At 48.1% G+C, this 16636-nt stretch overlaps 1 protein-coding gene across 2 annotated transcripts in view; it reads right to left on the bottom strand.

Moving 5' to 3' along the window:
* The window catches only part of LRCH4 (leucine rich repeats and calponin homology domain containing 4), a 124592-nt gene that overhangs the window by 38239 nt on the left and 69717 nt on the right, over positions 1-16636 (bottom strand). For both annotated transcript variants that reach the window (XM_040346981.1, XM_040346980.1), the window contains exons 4-7: positions 16328-16433; positions 10369-10505; positions 10176-10294; positions 6831-6927 (exon numbers count right to left, since the gene is read on the bottom strand). In XM_040346981.1, coding sequence (XP_040202915.1) covers positions 6831-6927; positions 10176-10294; positions 10369-10505; positions 16328-16433 — 459 coding nt within the window. The remainder of the gene's footprint in view (positions 1-6830; positions 6928-10175; positions 10295-10368; positions 10506-16327; positions 16434-16636) is intronic.

Genomic DNA, 16636 nt, shown 5'->3' with positions numbered 1-16636 from the left:
CCCCCCAATACAATGTACCCCCCCCCCAATACAATGTACTCATACTCCACCCCCCCCCAATACAATGTACCCCCCCCCCAATACAATGTACTCCCCCCCCCCCCAATACATTGTACTCCCCCCCCCCCAATACAATGTACTCATACTCCACCCCCCCAATACAATGTACTCCCCCCCCCCAATACAATGTACTCCCCCCCCCTCCCAATACAATGTACTCATACTCCACCCCCCCAATACAATGTACTCCCCCCCCCCCAATACAATGTACCCCCCCCCCAATACAATGTACTCCCCCCCCCCAATACATTGTACTCCCCCCCCCCCCAATACATTGTACTCATACTCCACCCCCCCAATACAATGTACTCCCCCCCCCGAATACATTGTACTCCCCCCCCCAATACAATGTACTCCCCCCCCCCAATACAATGTACTCCCCCCCCCCCAATACAATGTACTCCCCCCCCCCCAATACATTGTACTCCCCCCCCCCAATACATTGTACTCCCCCCCCAATACAATGTACTCATACTCCACCCCCCCAATACAATGTACTCCCCCCCCCAATACAATGTACTCCCCCCCCCCAATACAATGTACTCCCCCCCCCTCCCAATACAATGTACCCCCCCCCAATACAATGTACCCCCCCCCAATACAATGTACTCCCCCCCCTCCCAATACAATGTACTCCCCCCCCTCCCAATACAATGTACTCATACTCCCCCAATACAATGTACTCCCCCCCCTCCCAATACAATGTACCCCCCCCCCAATACAATGTACTCCCCCCCTCCCAATACAATGTACTCATACTCCCCCAATACAATGTACTCCCCCCCCCCCCAATACAATGTACCCCCCCCCTCCCAATACAATGTACTCCCCCCCCTCCCAATACAATGTACTCCCCCCCCTCCCAATACAATGTACTCCCCCCCCTCCCAATACAATGTACTCCCCCCCCCCCCCAATACAATGTACTCCCCCCCTCCCAATACAATGTACCCCCCCCTCCCAATACAATGTACCCCCCCCCCCTCCCAATACAATGTACTCATACCCCCCCCCCCAATACAATGTACTCATACTCCACCCCCCCAATACATGGTACTCATTTACCCCCCCAATACATGGTACTCATACTCCACCCCCCCCTCAATACAATGTACTCATACCCCCCCCAATACATGGTACTCATACTCCACCCCCAAATCAATGTACTCATAAAACCCCCCCCCCCCCCAATACATGGTCCTCATACTCCACACCACCCCCAATACAATGTACTCAAATCACAGATCAACTAAAGGGTACCTGTTACTGGGAGCCTTCATAGCTATTCCACCCCACCAGTTATGTCCCACCCGCAATGACGTCCCCACCTACTCCACCCCACCAATGATGTCCCACCCGCAATGCCGTCCCCACCTACTTTGTCCCACCCGCAATGACGTCCCCACCTACTCCACCCCACCAATGACGTCCCACCCGCAATGACGTCCCCACCTACTTTGTCCCACCCGCAATGACGTCCCCACCTACTCCACCCCAGCAATGATGTCCCGCCCGCAATGACGTCCCGCCCGCAATGACGTCCCCCCCGCAATGACGTCCCCACCTACTCCACCCCAGCAATGATGTCCCGCCCGCAATGACGTCCCGCCCGCAATGACGTCCCAGCCGCAATGACGTCCCCACCTACTCCACCCCACCAATGACGTCCCACCCGCAATGACGTCCCCACCTACTTTGTCCCACCCGCAGTGACGTCCCACCCGCAATGACGTCCCCACCTACTCCACCCCAGCAATGATGTCCCGCCCGCAATGACGTCCCGCCCGCAAGGACGTCCCGCCTGCAAGGACGTCCCCACCTACTTTGTCCCACCCGCAGTGACGTCCCACCCGCAATGACGTCCCCACCTACTCCACCCCAGCAATGATGTCCCGCCCGCAATGACGTCCCGCCCGCAAGGACGTCCCGCCCGCAAGGACGTCCCCACCTACTCCACCCCAGCAATGATGTCCCGCCCGCAATGACGTCCAAACCAACGATGTCCCACCCGCAATGATATCCCCACCTACTCCGTCCCACCCGCAATGATGTCCCCACCCGCAATGACGTCCCCACCTACTCCACCCCAGCAATGACATCCCGCCCGCAATGACGTCCTGTCTACCCCAACCGTAATGATACTCACCATCTTAGAGCTGCCACATTGCCCGGTCTATTTCATGACTCTAAACCCTGTGTAAGCTCAAACACAGAGCTTACACAGACCCGCTCTCCCCACTCACATCACGGTATTTGGATTTGAGGGATTGGACGCTCAGTCTTGAGCGCTGCATCGTGGAAGAAAAGGAAGAGGGTCACTTTGCCCTTCCCTACCAATAATGGACATGTCTGAAGGCCCAGACAGACAAATGGAGCGTGGTGGGGTGCAGACTATCAGGGGGTGAAGAGTAAAATGACCTGCATGGGTAAAAAATGAGATTCTCTTTAACCCCGTCCCATTAGTTGCAAGGTCATAAGTGGCAGCATGAAGGTGGGGAAAATCCCATACTACCCCATACATGCATCCAGGGTTTGACAAATTTGCTTGAAATCTAGGAGCCAGCTAAAAAAGTTAGGAGCCAGAAAACGCGCCCCGTCCCGATGAGCTCGCGCGCAGAAGCGAACACATACGTGAGCAGCGCCCGCATATGTAAACGGTGTTCAAACCACACATGTGAGGTATCGCCGCGATTGGTTAAGCGAGAGCAATAATTCTAGCCCTAGACCTCCTCTGTAACTCAAAACATGCAACCTGTAGATTTTTTTTAAACGTCGCCTATGAAGATTTTAAAGGGTAAAAGTTTGTCGGCATTCCACGAGCGGACGCAATTTTGAAGCGTGACATCTTGGGTATGAATTTACTCGGCGTAACATTATCTTTCATAATATTAAAAAAAAAATGGGGATAACTTTACTGTTGTCTTATTTTTTTAATTAAAAAAAAGTGCAATTTTTTCCCAAAAAAGTGCGCTTGTAAGACAGCTGCGCAAATACGGCGTGACAGAAAGTATTGCAACGATCGCCATTTTATTCTCTAGGGTGTAAGGATAAAAAATGTATATAATGTTTGGGGGGTTCTAATTAGAGGGAAGAAGATGGCAGTGAAAATAGTGAAAAATGACATTAGAATTGCTGTTTAACTTGTAATGCTTAACTTGTAATACCAACGGCCACCACCAGATGGCGCCAGCTCACACGTCTGGTGGTAATAACTTGTAATACCAACGGCCACCACCAGATGGCGCCAACTTACAAGTTATTACCACCAGATGTGTAAGTCGGCGCCATCTGGTGGTGGCCGTTGGTATTACAAGTTATTACCACCAGATGTGTAAGCTGGCGTCATCTGGTGGTGGCCGTTGGTATTACAAGTTATTACCACCAGACGTGTGAGCTGGCGTCATCTGGTGGTGAGCCATTGGTATTACAAGTTATTACCACCAGATGTGTAATACCAACGGCTCACCACCAGATGGCGCCAGCTCACAAAAAAAATCCTGGGATTTGTCGAGCCCTCTATGCATCCCTACTTTGTGTCGGGAACAATCTCGTGTCTCCAGAAATGTGACCACAGGGTCACCAACCACTCTCAGCTATATAGTGACAAGCGGTCACTGCGACAGCGAATCAGTGATTGCATGACCCAGATGCCCATGCGTTTTTTTTCTTTATCTTCACCATTACGGGGTTAAGGTTGGGTGTCAGAACCAATACCGGAGTCAGCCTAAGGACGTACAATCTAAACAAAGGACTAGTTTAGTATAAAAGTAGTATAACTAGTAAAACTAGTATACGGTAGTTTCTGATGACATCGGTAGATGTATCCCAATGATAAGATCTTGGTTTCTAGGAGGGTTCCTGGAGTGGAAGGGCAGCCAATAGAAAACAAACACCCAAAATAATTGGTTTCTGTATCGATCCAGCCATTCCAACAACAATCTTCCCATAAGATCATACATAGATTTTATGCATGCGCGTTACCTGTACAGTCCCCTCCCCTTGTGGAGACATCCATTCCTTACAGGAGAATTTGGCTACTCCAAGAGCCAGTTCTGTAGCACAGCCCTTGCCTTCCTGCCAGTCACAGTCCTCTCCTTGGGAGTGTACTTATTGTCTGTGCTGGCCCAGCTCTTCCTCCCTTCACCTTCCTACATAAACCCATTATGTGCCTTCTAGAGCAGCGCCTCTCAACCTTTTCAATACAGAGGAACCCTTGAAATAAGTTGTCAGGTCTCAGGGAACCCTTGCCAACAATGACTACATCTACAACTCCCACGATACATCAGTGTGATTGTCAGTGGGGAGAAGGCTCCTTACATTTGTGGACATTGGGAAGAATTTATATACTGCAGAGTTCAGGGGGTGTGCGATGTATATACTGCAGAGTTCAGGGGTGTGCGTTATGTACAGAGTGCAGAGCTCAGGGTTACGCTACACACAGATTTCAGGAGTGTGCCATATACAGAGTGCATAGGGTTGAAAATTAGGCTACACACAAGAGTGCAGAGCTCAGAAGTGTGCCATGTACAGAGTGCGTTCAGCACAGAGTTTCGGCATGTTTTATCTACAGAGTGCAGGGTTTAGGGGTGCGCTATGTAAATACTGCAGAGCTCAGGATTACGCTACACAGAGTGCAGTGTTCAGGGGTGTGCTTTGTACAGAGTTCAGGATTATGCTACACACAGAGTGCAGAGTTCAGGGGTGTGCGATGTACATACTGCAGAATTCAGAAGTACGTTATGTATAGAGTGAAACGTTCAGAGTGCGTTATGTACAGAGTGCAGAGCTCAGGGTTACGCTAAACACAGAGTTCAGGAGTGTGCTATGTACGGAGTGCATAGTTCAGGATTATGCTACACACAGAGTGCAACGCTCAGAAGTGTGCCATGTACAGAGTGCGTTCAGTACAGAGTTTCGGCATGTGTTATCTACAGAGTGCAGCGTTTAGGGGTGTGCCATGTACATACTGCAGAGCTCAGGATTACGCGCCACACACACACACACACACACACACACACACACACACACACACAGAGAGAGTGCAGAGTTCAGGGGTGTACTATGTGCAAGGCTTAGGATTTAGCCAAGAACAGAGTGCAGGGTTCAGGAGTGTGCTATGTACAGAGTGCAGAGCTCAGGGTTACAGGGCTACACACAGAGTTTAGGAGTGGGTTATGTACAGAGTGCATAATGCACAGGGTGCATAGTTCAGGATTATGCTGCTACACACAGAGTGCAGATATCAGAACTGTGCTATGTACAGAGTGCATTACGTACAGAGTACCGGGGTGTGCTATGTACACAGTGCAGTGTGTGTTATGCACAGAGTGCAGTGTGTGTTATGTACAGAGTGCAGTGTGTGTTATGTACAGGGTGCAGTGTGTGTTATGTACAGAGTGCAGTGTGTGTTATGCACAGAGTGCAGTGTGTGTTATGCACAGAGTGCAGTGTGTGTTATGTACAGGGTGCAGTGTGTGTTATGTACAGGGTGCAGAAATCACAGTTGTGCTGTGTACAGAGTGCAGGTTTTAGGGATGTGTTCTATGCACAGTGTGCAAACCCACCTCCCTCTCCCTCCAAAGCTTCCCCGCATATCTCTCTCGCCTGGCCCACCTCTAGTACCCCCCTGTGTTAGCAGCGCTGCCTCACCATGCAGGGAGATCACTCTCTTGCTCAGACCCAGGAGATCCGTCCCCATCATGCGCCTTAATGAATGTGTATAGGGATCGGTTAGTCCCCGAGAGTCCCTGAGGGCACAGCTGTCCCTCTGTTTTTTTTAGTTGTGTCCCCAACACTCTCCTCCTGCAGGTGTCACTATACGCAGCGGGAGAGGCCGTGTCCTCCAATGAGCGAAAGAGAAATTGGCTATACATACATGAAGATCGCTAGGAGTTAGCGGGGGGGGGGGGGGGGGGGGCGTGCTCTGTAGTCCTCCTATCCCACCAATAATAATAAACCTCTTACACCAGGGTTGACAAATTTGCTTGGAATCTAGGAGACAGCTAAAAAAGTTAGGAGCCAGAAAACGCACCCCGTCCCGACGAGCTTGCGCGCAGAAGCGAACACATACGTGAGCAGCGCCCGCATATGTAAACGCTGTTTAAGCCACACATGTGAGGTATCGCCGCGATCGGTAGAGCGAGAGCAATAATTCTAGCTCTAGTCCTCTTCTGTAACTCAAAACCTGCAACCTGTAGATTTTTTTAAACGTCGCCTATGGAGATTTTAAAGGGTAAAAGTTTGACGCCATTCCACGAGCGGACGCAATTTTGAAGCGTGACATGTTGGGTATGAATTTACTCGGCATAACATTATCTTTCATAATATTAAAAAAAAAAAACGGGATAACTTTACTGTTGTCTTATTTTTTTAATTAAAAAAAGTGTAATTTTTCCCAAAAAAGTTGCCTTGTAAGACCGCTGCGCAAATACGGCGTGACAGAAAGTATTGCAACGATCGCCATTTTATTCTCTAGGGTGTTAGGATAAAAAAATATTTATAATGTTTGGGGGTTCTAATTAGAGGGAAGAAGATGGCAGTGAAAATAGTGAAAAATAGTGAAAATAGTGAAAAATGACATTAGAATTGCTGTTTAACTTGTAATGCTTAACTTGTAATACCAACGGCCACCACCAGATGGCGCCAGCTCACAAAAAAAAAATGTTTGTTTTTGCCCCCCCCTTCCAAGCCAAGTCGCCAGGACCCCATTTCTAGTAGCCATGGCGACCTGGCGACCGGGATTTGTCGAGCCCTGTCTTACACACACATACCTCATTCCCAGACCACCGTTTGCTGCCGCTGTCTACGCTGTTAAAGCCGGAATCCAGGCAGCCATAGGGCTTAGAGGAATACACATCATCTGTGAGGCTGAGAGATAAAAGAAATACACGTTGTAAAGGTTATAAGAACAAACAAAGTCATTCCTAGGAGAAGAAATTCCATATTAGATGAAAAACAAAAAACAAAAAAACTTCTTTAACCACTTAAGGACCGGACCAATATGCTGCTAAATGCCCAAAGGTGTTTTTACAATTCGGCACTGCGTCGCTTTAACAGACAATTGCGCGGTCGTGCGACGTGGCTCCCAAACAAAATTGGCGTCCTTTTTTCCCCACAAATAGAGCTTTCTTTTGGTGGTATTTGATCACCTCTGCGGTTTTTATTTTTTTGCGCTATAAACAAAAATAGAGCGACGATTTTGAAAAAAATTCAATATTTTTTACTTTTTGCTGTAATAAATATCCCCCAAAAACATATCTAATTTTTTTTTTTCCTCAGTTTAGGCCGATACGTATTCTTCTACATATTTTTGGTAAAAAAAAAAAAAAAATATTCGCAATAAGCGTTTATCGATTGGTTTGCACAAAATTAATAGCGTTTACAAAATAGGGGATGGTTTTATTGCATTTTTATAAAAAAAAATATTTTTTACTACTATTGGCGGCGATCAGCGATTTTTTTCGTGACTGCGACATTATGGCGGACACTTCGGACAATTTTGACACATTTTTGGGACCATTGTCATTTTCACAGCAAAAAATGCATTTAAATTGCATTGTTTATTGTGAAAATGACAGTTGCCGTTTGGGAGTTAACTACAGGGGGCGCTGTAGGAGTTAGGGTTCACCTAGTGTGTGTTTACAACTGTAGGGGGGTGTGGCTGCAGGACTGACGTCATTGATCGAGTCTCCCTATAAAGGGGATGTCACGATCGATGCGCCGCCACAGTGAAGCACGGGGAAGCCGTGTTTACATACGGCTCTCCCCGTTCTTCAGCTCCGGGGAGCGATCGTGACGGGGCGGCTAGAAACGAATAGCCGCGCCGTCGTCCCGGATCGCTCCTGAAGCCCCGGGAACCCCCCGACCCACGTCTAGGCAGAGACGTACAGGTACGCCCATTTGCCTGTCCGTGCCATTCTGCCGACGTAAATGTACATGCGGCGGTCGTTAAGCGGTTAACCCCTTTGCTGCCAGGTCCTATCGGCTGGCTCAGTACCGGCATGGCAGGTGCCATTGGTCCCCCTACTTACATGCTGCTTTCGGGTCCCCCTTTCATTGTATGCAGTGTGATCTGCACTACATTAGATTCACTGGAGCATCCAGACAGAGTCTTCTAGACCAGCAGATGCCAACCAGAGGTCCCAGGGGCCGCTCACAAGAAAACTTTGGTGGCCCACAGGGGTTCTGCCATAATTCAACATTGTGGCGGATGTATACCGCCCAATGTTTCCAGTGTTCTCAATGCAGTATTGACTGTCAGCGCACAGCTGATGCTTCCGCTGTAGTTCTGGCTCCTGTGAACTCAGAGGGAGGCGCCAGAAGTAGTGCAGTGGGGTCAGAGTACTGAAGCATTGTGTGTATAAAGCAGCAGTGTGATCCAGGGGGAGGGGGTAGGAGAGCAGCAGCCTTGTGTGTAAAAAGCAGCAATGTGGCCCAGAAGGAGGGAGGCAGAAAGCTGGAGCATTGTGTGTATAAGGCAGAAGTGTGATCGGGGGGGGGGCAGAGAGCTGTAGAATTGTGTGTGTGTGTAAGGCAGCAGTGTGATCCGGGGGGCAGAGAGTGGGAGCATTGTGTGTATAAGGCAGCAGTGTATTCCAGGAGGAGCGGGCAGAGAGCTGGGGCATTGTGTGTAAAAGGCAGCAGTGTGATCCAGGGGGAGGGGGCAGAGAATCGGAGCAATGCGTGTAAAAGGCAGCAGTGTGATCCAGGGGGAGGGGGCAGAAAGCTGGAGCAATGTGTGTATAAGGCAGCAGTGTGATCCAGGGGGAGGGGGCAGAAAGCTGGAGCATTGTGTGCATAAGGCAGCAGTGTGATCCAGGGGAGGGGGAGGACAGAAAGCTGGAGTATTTTGTGTATAAGGCAGCAGTGTATTCCAGGAGGAGCGGGCAGAGAGCTGGATCATTGTGTGTAAAAGGCAGCAGTGTGATCCAGGGGGAGGGGGCAGAAAGCTGGAGCATTGTGTGTATAAGGCAGCAATGTGATCCAGGAGGAGGGAGTAGAGAGCTGGAGCATTGTGTGTATATAAAAGACAGCAATGTGATCCAGGGGGAGGGGGGCAGAAAGCTGGAACATTGCGTGTATAAGGCAGCAGTGTATTCCAGGAGGAGGGGGCAGAAAGCTGGAGCATTGTGTGTATAAGGCAGCAGTGTGATCCAGGGGGAGGGGGCAGAAAGCTGGAGAATTATGTGTACAAGGCAGCAGTGTGATCCAGGGTGAGGGGGGGCAGAAATCTGAAGCATTGCGTGTATAAGGCAGCAGTGTGATCCAGGGGAGGGGGCAGAGAGCTGTAGCATTGTGTGTGTGTGTGTGTATATAAGGCAGCAGTGTGATCCGGGGAGCAGAGAGCGGGAGCATTGTGTGTATAAGGCAGCAGTGTATTCCAGGAGGAGGGGGCAGAAAGCTGGAGCATTGTGTGTATAAGGCAGCAGTGTGATCCAGGGGGAGGGGGCAGAAAGCTGGAGAATTATGTGTACAAGGCAGCAGTGTGATCCAGGGTGAGGGGGGGCAGAAATCTGAAGCATTGCGTGTATAAGGCAGCAGTGTGATCCAGGGGAGGGGGCAGAGAGTTGTAGCATTGTGTGTGTGTGTGTATATAAGGCAGCAGTGTGATCCAGGGGAGGGGGCAGAGAGCTGTAGCATTGTGTGTGTGTGTATATAAGGCAGCAGTGTGATCCGGGGAGCAGAGAGCGGGAGCATTGTGTGTATAAGGCAGCAGTGTGATCCAGGGGAGGGGAGGACAGAAAGCTGGAGTATTTTGTGTATAAGGCAGCAGTGTGATCCAGGGGGAGGTGGAGAGAGAGCCGGAGTATTGTGTGTACAAGGCAGCAGTGCGATCGGGGGGGGGGGGGTCAAGGGGGCAGAGAGCCGGAGAATTGTGTGTATAAGGCAAGTAAAATTCATGTTGGTGGCCAGCGGGATTCAAAATTGTTTAGTGGTCCGTTGGGCCCGAAAGGTTGGCGACCCCGGTCCTAGACCCCGGATGTCTGGGAGCGAAAGGGTTAAAGCCTATTTGGGGGTCAGGGAATGGTTTAGAGAGAGTTCTTGTTGGTTATTGTGGCAGAACGCACAGATTAGGCACGGAGTACAAATAACCAGCGACACAGAAGTCTACTTACCAAGTGGTGAAGCTTGTGGGGCGGCTCATCTTCCCCCCATCGGACAGCTCTGGGGGAGGTTTACTGCAAGCCTCTATGTTCAGGTACTTAAATATGTGAACCTTCCCTTTGAGGCAGATCTGTACAGAAAGAAGACGAGATTAAATATTCTCCAATAAAACGTTAGAGAAGAAGGAGGAGCTACGAGTCTGACCTGTGCAGGGGGGTATTGGAGGGGGTTGTTGTCCAGTATGATGGTCTGAAGGTGTCGGAGGTGTCGGTAACAGACGGGAATGTGGGAGATGCGGTTGCAGGAGATGTCTAGACGTACCAGAGGAAGCTCCGAGAGTTCTGGAGAAGAAAGGGATGAACTCTTACATACATGGGACACAACATATGAGACCCAGTACCTACATATCATATGACACCCAGTACCTACATATCATGGGACACAACATATGACACCCAGTACCTACATATCATGGGACACAACATATGACACCCAGTACCTACATATCATGGGACACAACATATGACACCCAGTACCTACATACATGGGACACAACATATGAGACCCAGTACCTACATACATGGGACACAACATATGACACCCAGTACCTACATATCATAGGACACAACATATATGACACCCAGTACCTACATATCATGGGACACAACATATATGACACCCAGTACCTACATATCATGGGACACAACATATGACACCCAGTACCTACATATCATGGGACACAACATATGACACCCAGTACCTACATACATGGGACACAACATATGACACCCAGTACCTACATATCATAGGACACAACATATGACACCCAGTACCTACATACATGGGACACAACATATGACACCCAGTACCTACATACATGGGACACAACATATGACACCCAGTACCTACATATCATAGGACACAACATATATGACACCCAGTACCTACATATCATGGGACACAAGATATGACACCCAGTACCTACATATCATAGGACACAACATATATGACACCCAGTACCTACATACATGGTACACAACATATGACATCCAGTACCTACATATCATAGGACACAACATATGACACCCAGTACCTACATATCATGGGACACAACATATGAGACCCAGTATCTACATATCATGGGACACAACATATGAGACCCAGTACCTACATATCATGGGACACAACATATGACACCCAGTACCTACATATCATGGGACACAACATATGAGACCCAGTATCTACATATCATGGGACACAACATATGAGACCCAGTACCTACATATCATGGGACACAACATATGAGACCCAGTATCTACATATCATGGGACACAACATATGACACCCAGTACCTACATACATGGGACACAACATATGACACCCAGTAACTACCGTATTTATCAGGGTATACCGTGCGCCGGCATATTAACACGCATCCCTAGCTTAGAAGGGAAGTTTAGGAAAAAAAACTTACATTTTGGATGCTCAGCCTTGTCGGTGTCCGTCTGCGGCCTTGCGCGGAGTCCGTCCAGCCTTCTCGGTGTCCGTCTGCTGTCTTGTCCGGGGTCCGTCTGTGGCCTTGTCGGTGTCCGTCGCGTCCGTCTGCTGGTCCGTCCACTGTCTTGCCCGGGGGTCCGTCTGCCGGCCCTGCCCGGGGGTCCGTCTGCCGGCCCTGCCCGGGGGTCCGTCTGCCGGCCCTGCCCGGGGGTCCGTCTGCCGGCCCTGCCCGGGGGTCCGTCTGCCGGCCCTGCCCGGGGGTCCGTTGCGCGCTGTGCTTTCGGCTCCTCTCGCGTGGCTGCGGGCGGAGCCGAGTGCGCAGTACACTCAACTCGGCCTTTGTCGGCGGCGCTCAGAGACAGTGGGGATCGGCGTATAACGCGCACCCACGATTTCCCCCCCGATTTTAAAAGGGGAAAAAAAGTGCGCGTTATACGCCGATAAATACGGTACATATCATGGGACACAACATATGACACCCAGTACCTACATATCATAGGTTGGAGCAGAGAGAACTCATTTGTATTGGTCACCCAGTAATACAGAATCCACTGGGAGCTCACCTAGAATTTGAACTTGGATTTAAATCCCGGACGAGCCCCCACTGTATTCTGTACTGCTAGTACCCACATATCAGGGATTTCCTGGACATTGTGTACTGCTAGTACCTACATATCAGGGATTTCCTGGACATTGTGTACTGCTAGTACCTACATATCAGGGATTTCCTGGACATTGTGTACTGCTAGTACCTACATATCAGGGATTTCCTGGACATTGTGTACTGCTAGTACCCACATATCAGGGATTTCCTGGACATTGTGTACTGCTAGTACCTACATATCAGGGATTTCCTGGACATTCTGTACTGCTAGTACCCACATATCAGGGATTTCCTGGACATTGTGTACTGCTAGTACCTACATATCAGGGATTTCCTGGACATTGTGTACTGCTAGTACCTACATATCAGGGATTTCCTGGACATTGTGTACTGCTAGTACCCACATATCAGGGATTTCCTGGACATTGTGTACTGCTAGTACCTACATATCAGGGATTTCCTGGACATTCTGTACTGCTAGTACCCACATATCAGGGATTTCCTGGACATTCTGTACTGCTAGTACCCACATATCAGGGATTTCCTGGACATTGTGTACTGCTAGTACCCACATATCAGGGATTTCCTGGACATTGTGTACTGCTAGTACCTACATATCAGGGATTTCCTGGACATTGTGTACTGCTAGTACCCACATATCAGGGATTTCCTGGACATTGTGTACTGCTAGTACCTACATATCAGGGATTTCCTGGACATTGTGTACTGCTAGTACCCACATATCAGGGATTTCCTGGACATTATGTACTGCTAGTACCTACATATCAGGGATTTCCTGGACATTCTGTACCGCTAGTACTCACATATCAGGGATTTCCTGGACATTCTGTACTGCTAGTACCCACATATCAGGGATTTCCTGGACGGTCACACAAAGTAGAAGGGGTTGGAGAACCGAGAACTTATTTTGTTTGCTCACCCAGTAATACAAAATTCTTTGGGAGCTCACCTAGAATTTGAACTTTGATTTAAATCCCGGACGAGCCCCCACTATATTCTGTATTACTGAACAGGCAATAAAAAGCTCTTTGTACTTCGGCTTTTTTCTTACTCCATAATGATTAGATGGAACACACCTGGAAGATTTGTGTGTACAGGGACAATTATTGTGAAATGTGGTGTTGACCACCCCCCTTCATTTGCAATAAACCTTGACTTTTTTTTCAGAATCAACATTTTCTAACACACTCCCACAACTGCAGGCCATTGATTGCCACCAAGATTTTTTAATTTGCACACAAAAAAAAGGTTATTGTTTATAACAAATTCATTCAAGGCCATTGACCAAAATTGAATACACCCCAATAAAAAAAGTCTTAAGCCCGGTACACACGGTTTGATTGTTGGCCAACCGAGTCGTCTTCAGGGCGTGTGCCTGGATCTTGTCTTGCATACTAACGTTACACAACTTTCGTGCCGCAAACACGAACGTGGTGAGGTACTACAAGGAATTTCAGCTCTTGAGCGTCACCCTTTGGGACCGTTCTGCTAATTTCGTGTTTGGTGAGCATTGATTCCGAGCATGCGTGTTTGTACTTTCAACTTGTGTGACGGATTTGTATATCGACCTCTGGAAAATCTGACGTCAAACCGTTGTCCGCAGAAGCCCGTCATCCAACATTTGTAGGCTAAAAGTTGGACAATTATCAAAAAAGGAGTGTACCAAGGGTAAAATTTTAGGACAACGGTCTGTCAGACAATCCCCTGCCAACAATCGAACCGTGTGTACGAGGCTTTAGAAGCAAAAGCTACATTTCATACAACAAAATCCTAATTAAACCAGTTAAGGACCAGCCGCCGCAGTTCTACTCCCCTGGGCGTTTTGGCTCACCTGGCCTAATCAGTCGATTTAAGACCACTAGGGTGTGCGACGACGGAGCCGATGAGCGTGCCCGGCAGTCGGGCACCCGCGATTGCTCCGAGAGACAGGACGGAGATCTGTCAATGTAAACAGACAGATTTCCATTCTGTCACGAGAGAGCAGACAGATCTGCTGTTCATACTGATTATTATTAACAGCGACTGGTCTCCTCCTCCAGGCAGTCCCATCCCCCCACTGTTAGTATCACTCCCTAGGACATACATTTAACCCCTTCCCTGCCAGTCACATTTATACAGTAATCAGTGGCCATTTAGCTCTGATCACTGTATAAAAATGTCACTGGTGCCAAAAAAATTGTCAAAAGTGTCAGATTTGTCCGCTGCAATATCGCAGTCCCAAAAAAAATATAAAAAAACCCACAAATCTATTCCCCATTTTGTACACGCTATAACTTTTGCGCAAACCAAAAATCAATCAATATACGCTTTTTGCGATTTTTATTACCAAAAATATGTAGAATACATATATCGGCCTAAACTGAGAAAAAAAAAATAGCTTTTTTAAAAAATAGTTGAGATATTTGTTACAGCAAAAAGTACAAAATATTTAATTTTTTTCTATTGGTGGTATTTGATCACCTCTGCGGTTTTTATTTTTTGCGCTATAAACAAAAATAGAGCGACAATTTTGAAAAACAAATTCAATATTTTTTACTTTTTGCTATAATAAATATCCCCCCAAAACATAAAAAAAAATGTTTTCCTCAGTTTAGGCCGATACGTATTCTTCTACCTATTTTTGGTAAAGAAAAAAAAATAAAATAAAAAAATAAAAAAATCGCAATAAGTGTTTATCGATTGGTTTGCACAAAATTTATAGCGTTTACAAAATAGGGGATAGTTTTATTGCATTTTTATTCATAATTTTTTCTTTTTACTACTAATGACGGCGATAACCATTTTTTTCCGTGACTGCGACATTATGGCGGACACTTCGGACAATTTTTACACATTTTTGGGACCATTGTCATTTTCACAGCAAAAAAATGCATTTAAAATGCATTGTTTACTGTGAAAATGACAATTGCAGTTTGGGAGTTAACCACAAGGGGGCGCTGAAGGGGTTAAGTGTGACCTCATCTGTGTTTCTAACTGTAGGGGGTGTGGCTGTAGGTGTGATGTCATTGATTGTGTATCCCTATAAAAGGGATGACACGATCAATGACGGCGCCACAGTGAAGAACGAGGAAGGTGTGTTTACACACGGCTCTCCCCGTTCTTCAGCTCCGGGGACCGATCGCGGGACTCCAGCGGCGAGATCGGGTCCCGCAGCTTCGGACCGGGTCGCGATTTCCCTATAAAAGGGATGATACGATCGATGACAGTGCCACAGTGAAGAACGGGGAAGGTGTGTTTACACACAGCTCTCCCCGTTCTTCAGCTCCGGGGACCGATCACGGGACTCCAGCGGCGATCGGGTCCCGGAGCTTCAGACCGGGCCACGGGCGCGTGCCCGCGACCCACGGTTAGGCACTTAAAGAGGACGTACCTGTACGTGCTTGTGCCCAGCCGTGCCATTCTGCCGACGTATATGTGCAGGAGGCGGTCCTTAAGCGGTTAAAACTGTCCAAAATGTCTTGGTATGCTGATGCCTTCAGAGTTCCCTTGGCCAAGACCAACCCCTGAAAAACAACCCAACACCATAATCCCCCCTCCACCAAAGGATTTGGACAAGTGCACAAAGCAAGGTCCATAAAGACATGGATGAGCAAGTTTGGGGTTGAGGGGCGGAGTATGGTGTGGGGGTGGTTCTTCAGGGGTTGGGCTTGGCCCCTTAGTTCCATGTGAAGGGAACTCTTAAGGCGTCAGCTAGAATCGAAAAAGTTCTGCCGTCTGTATGCATACCAAGTTCACCGGCAACGCCCTTTACACAAAATTCCACGGATTTGTCCAGCTTAAGACTGGGATACCATTAAAGTTCATGTAAAGGCAGGCGTCCCAATACTTTTGGTAATATAGAGTATGCAAGACTGAACAGACGGCTTCTTGTTTAAAATAATCCTGCACTCCATATTAAATCTATGAGTAATAAAAGTCCCGCCTAATAAAACAACAATATGGTCATCTCATGTTAGGATTTTGTTTCATGAAACAAAAAAAAAATTGTATCTTTCGGTTTTCGTTGGGAAATCGTCTCTTTTCCCCCCCCAGGACGCTCACCTTCCGGCAGAGAGGTCAGCTGATTCCTGCGGACGTTCAGCTCGCGCAGAGATTCCAGCGATCCCATCTGTGGCGGCAGAGACTGGATCTCGTTACAGCTGATATCCTACGAGAGACAAAGGCAGAGATTACATATAACATGGAGGAGTGCTTGGTCTACAACTGATGATGACATCACAGTGGAACCTCGGTTTACGACAAAAGCAGAGATTACATACAACATGGAGGAGTGCTTGGTCTACAACTGATGATGACATCACAGTGGAACCTCGGTTTACGACAAAAGCAGAGATTACATATAACATGGAG

Source organism: Rana temporaria, chromosome 3, assembly GCF_905171775.1.
Source record: "Rana temporaria chromosome 3, aRanTem1.1, whole genome shotgun sequence".
NCBI classification, from domain to species: Eukaryota; Metazoa; Chordata; class Amphibia; order Anura; family Ranidae; genus Rana; species Rana temporaria.
The sequence above is the reverse complement of the archived record's forward strand: the minus strand, read 5'-3'. Positions and strand labels throughout refer to the sequence as shown.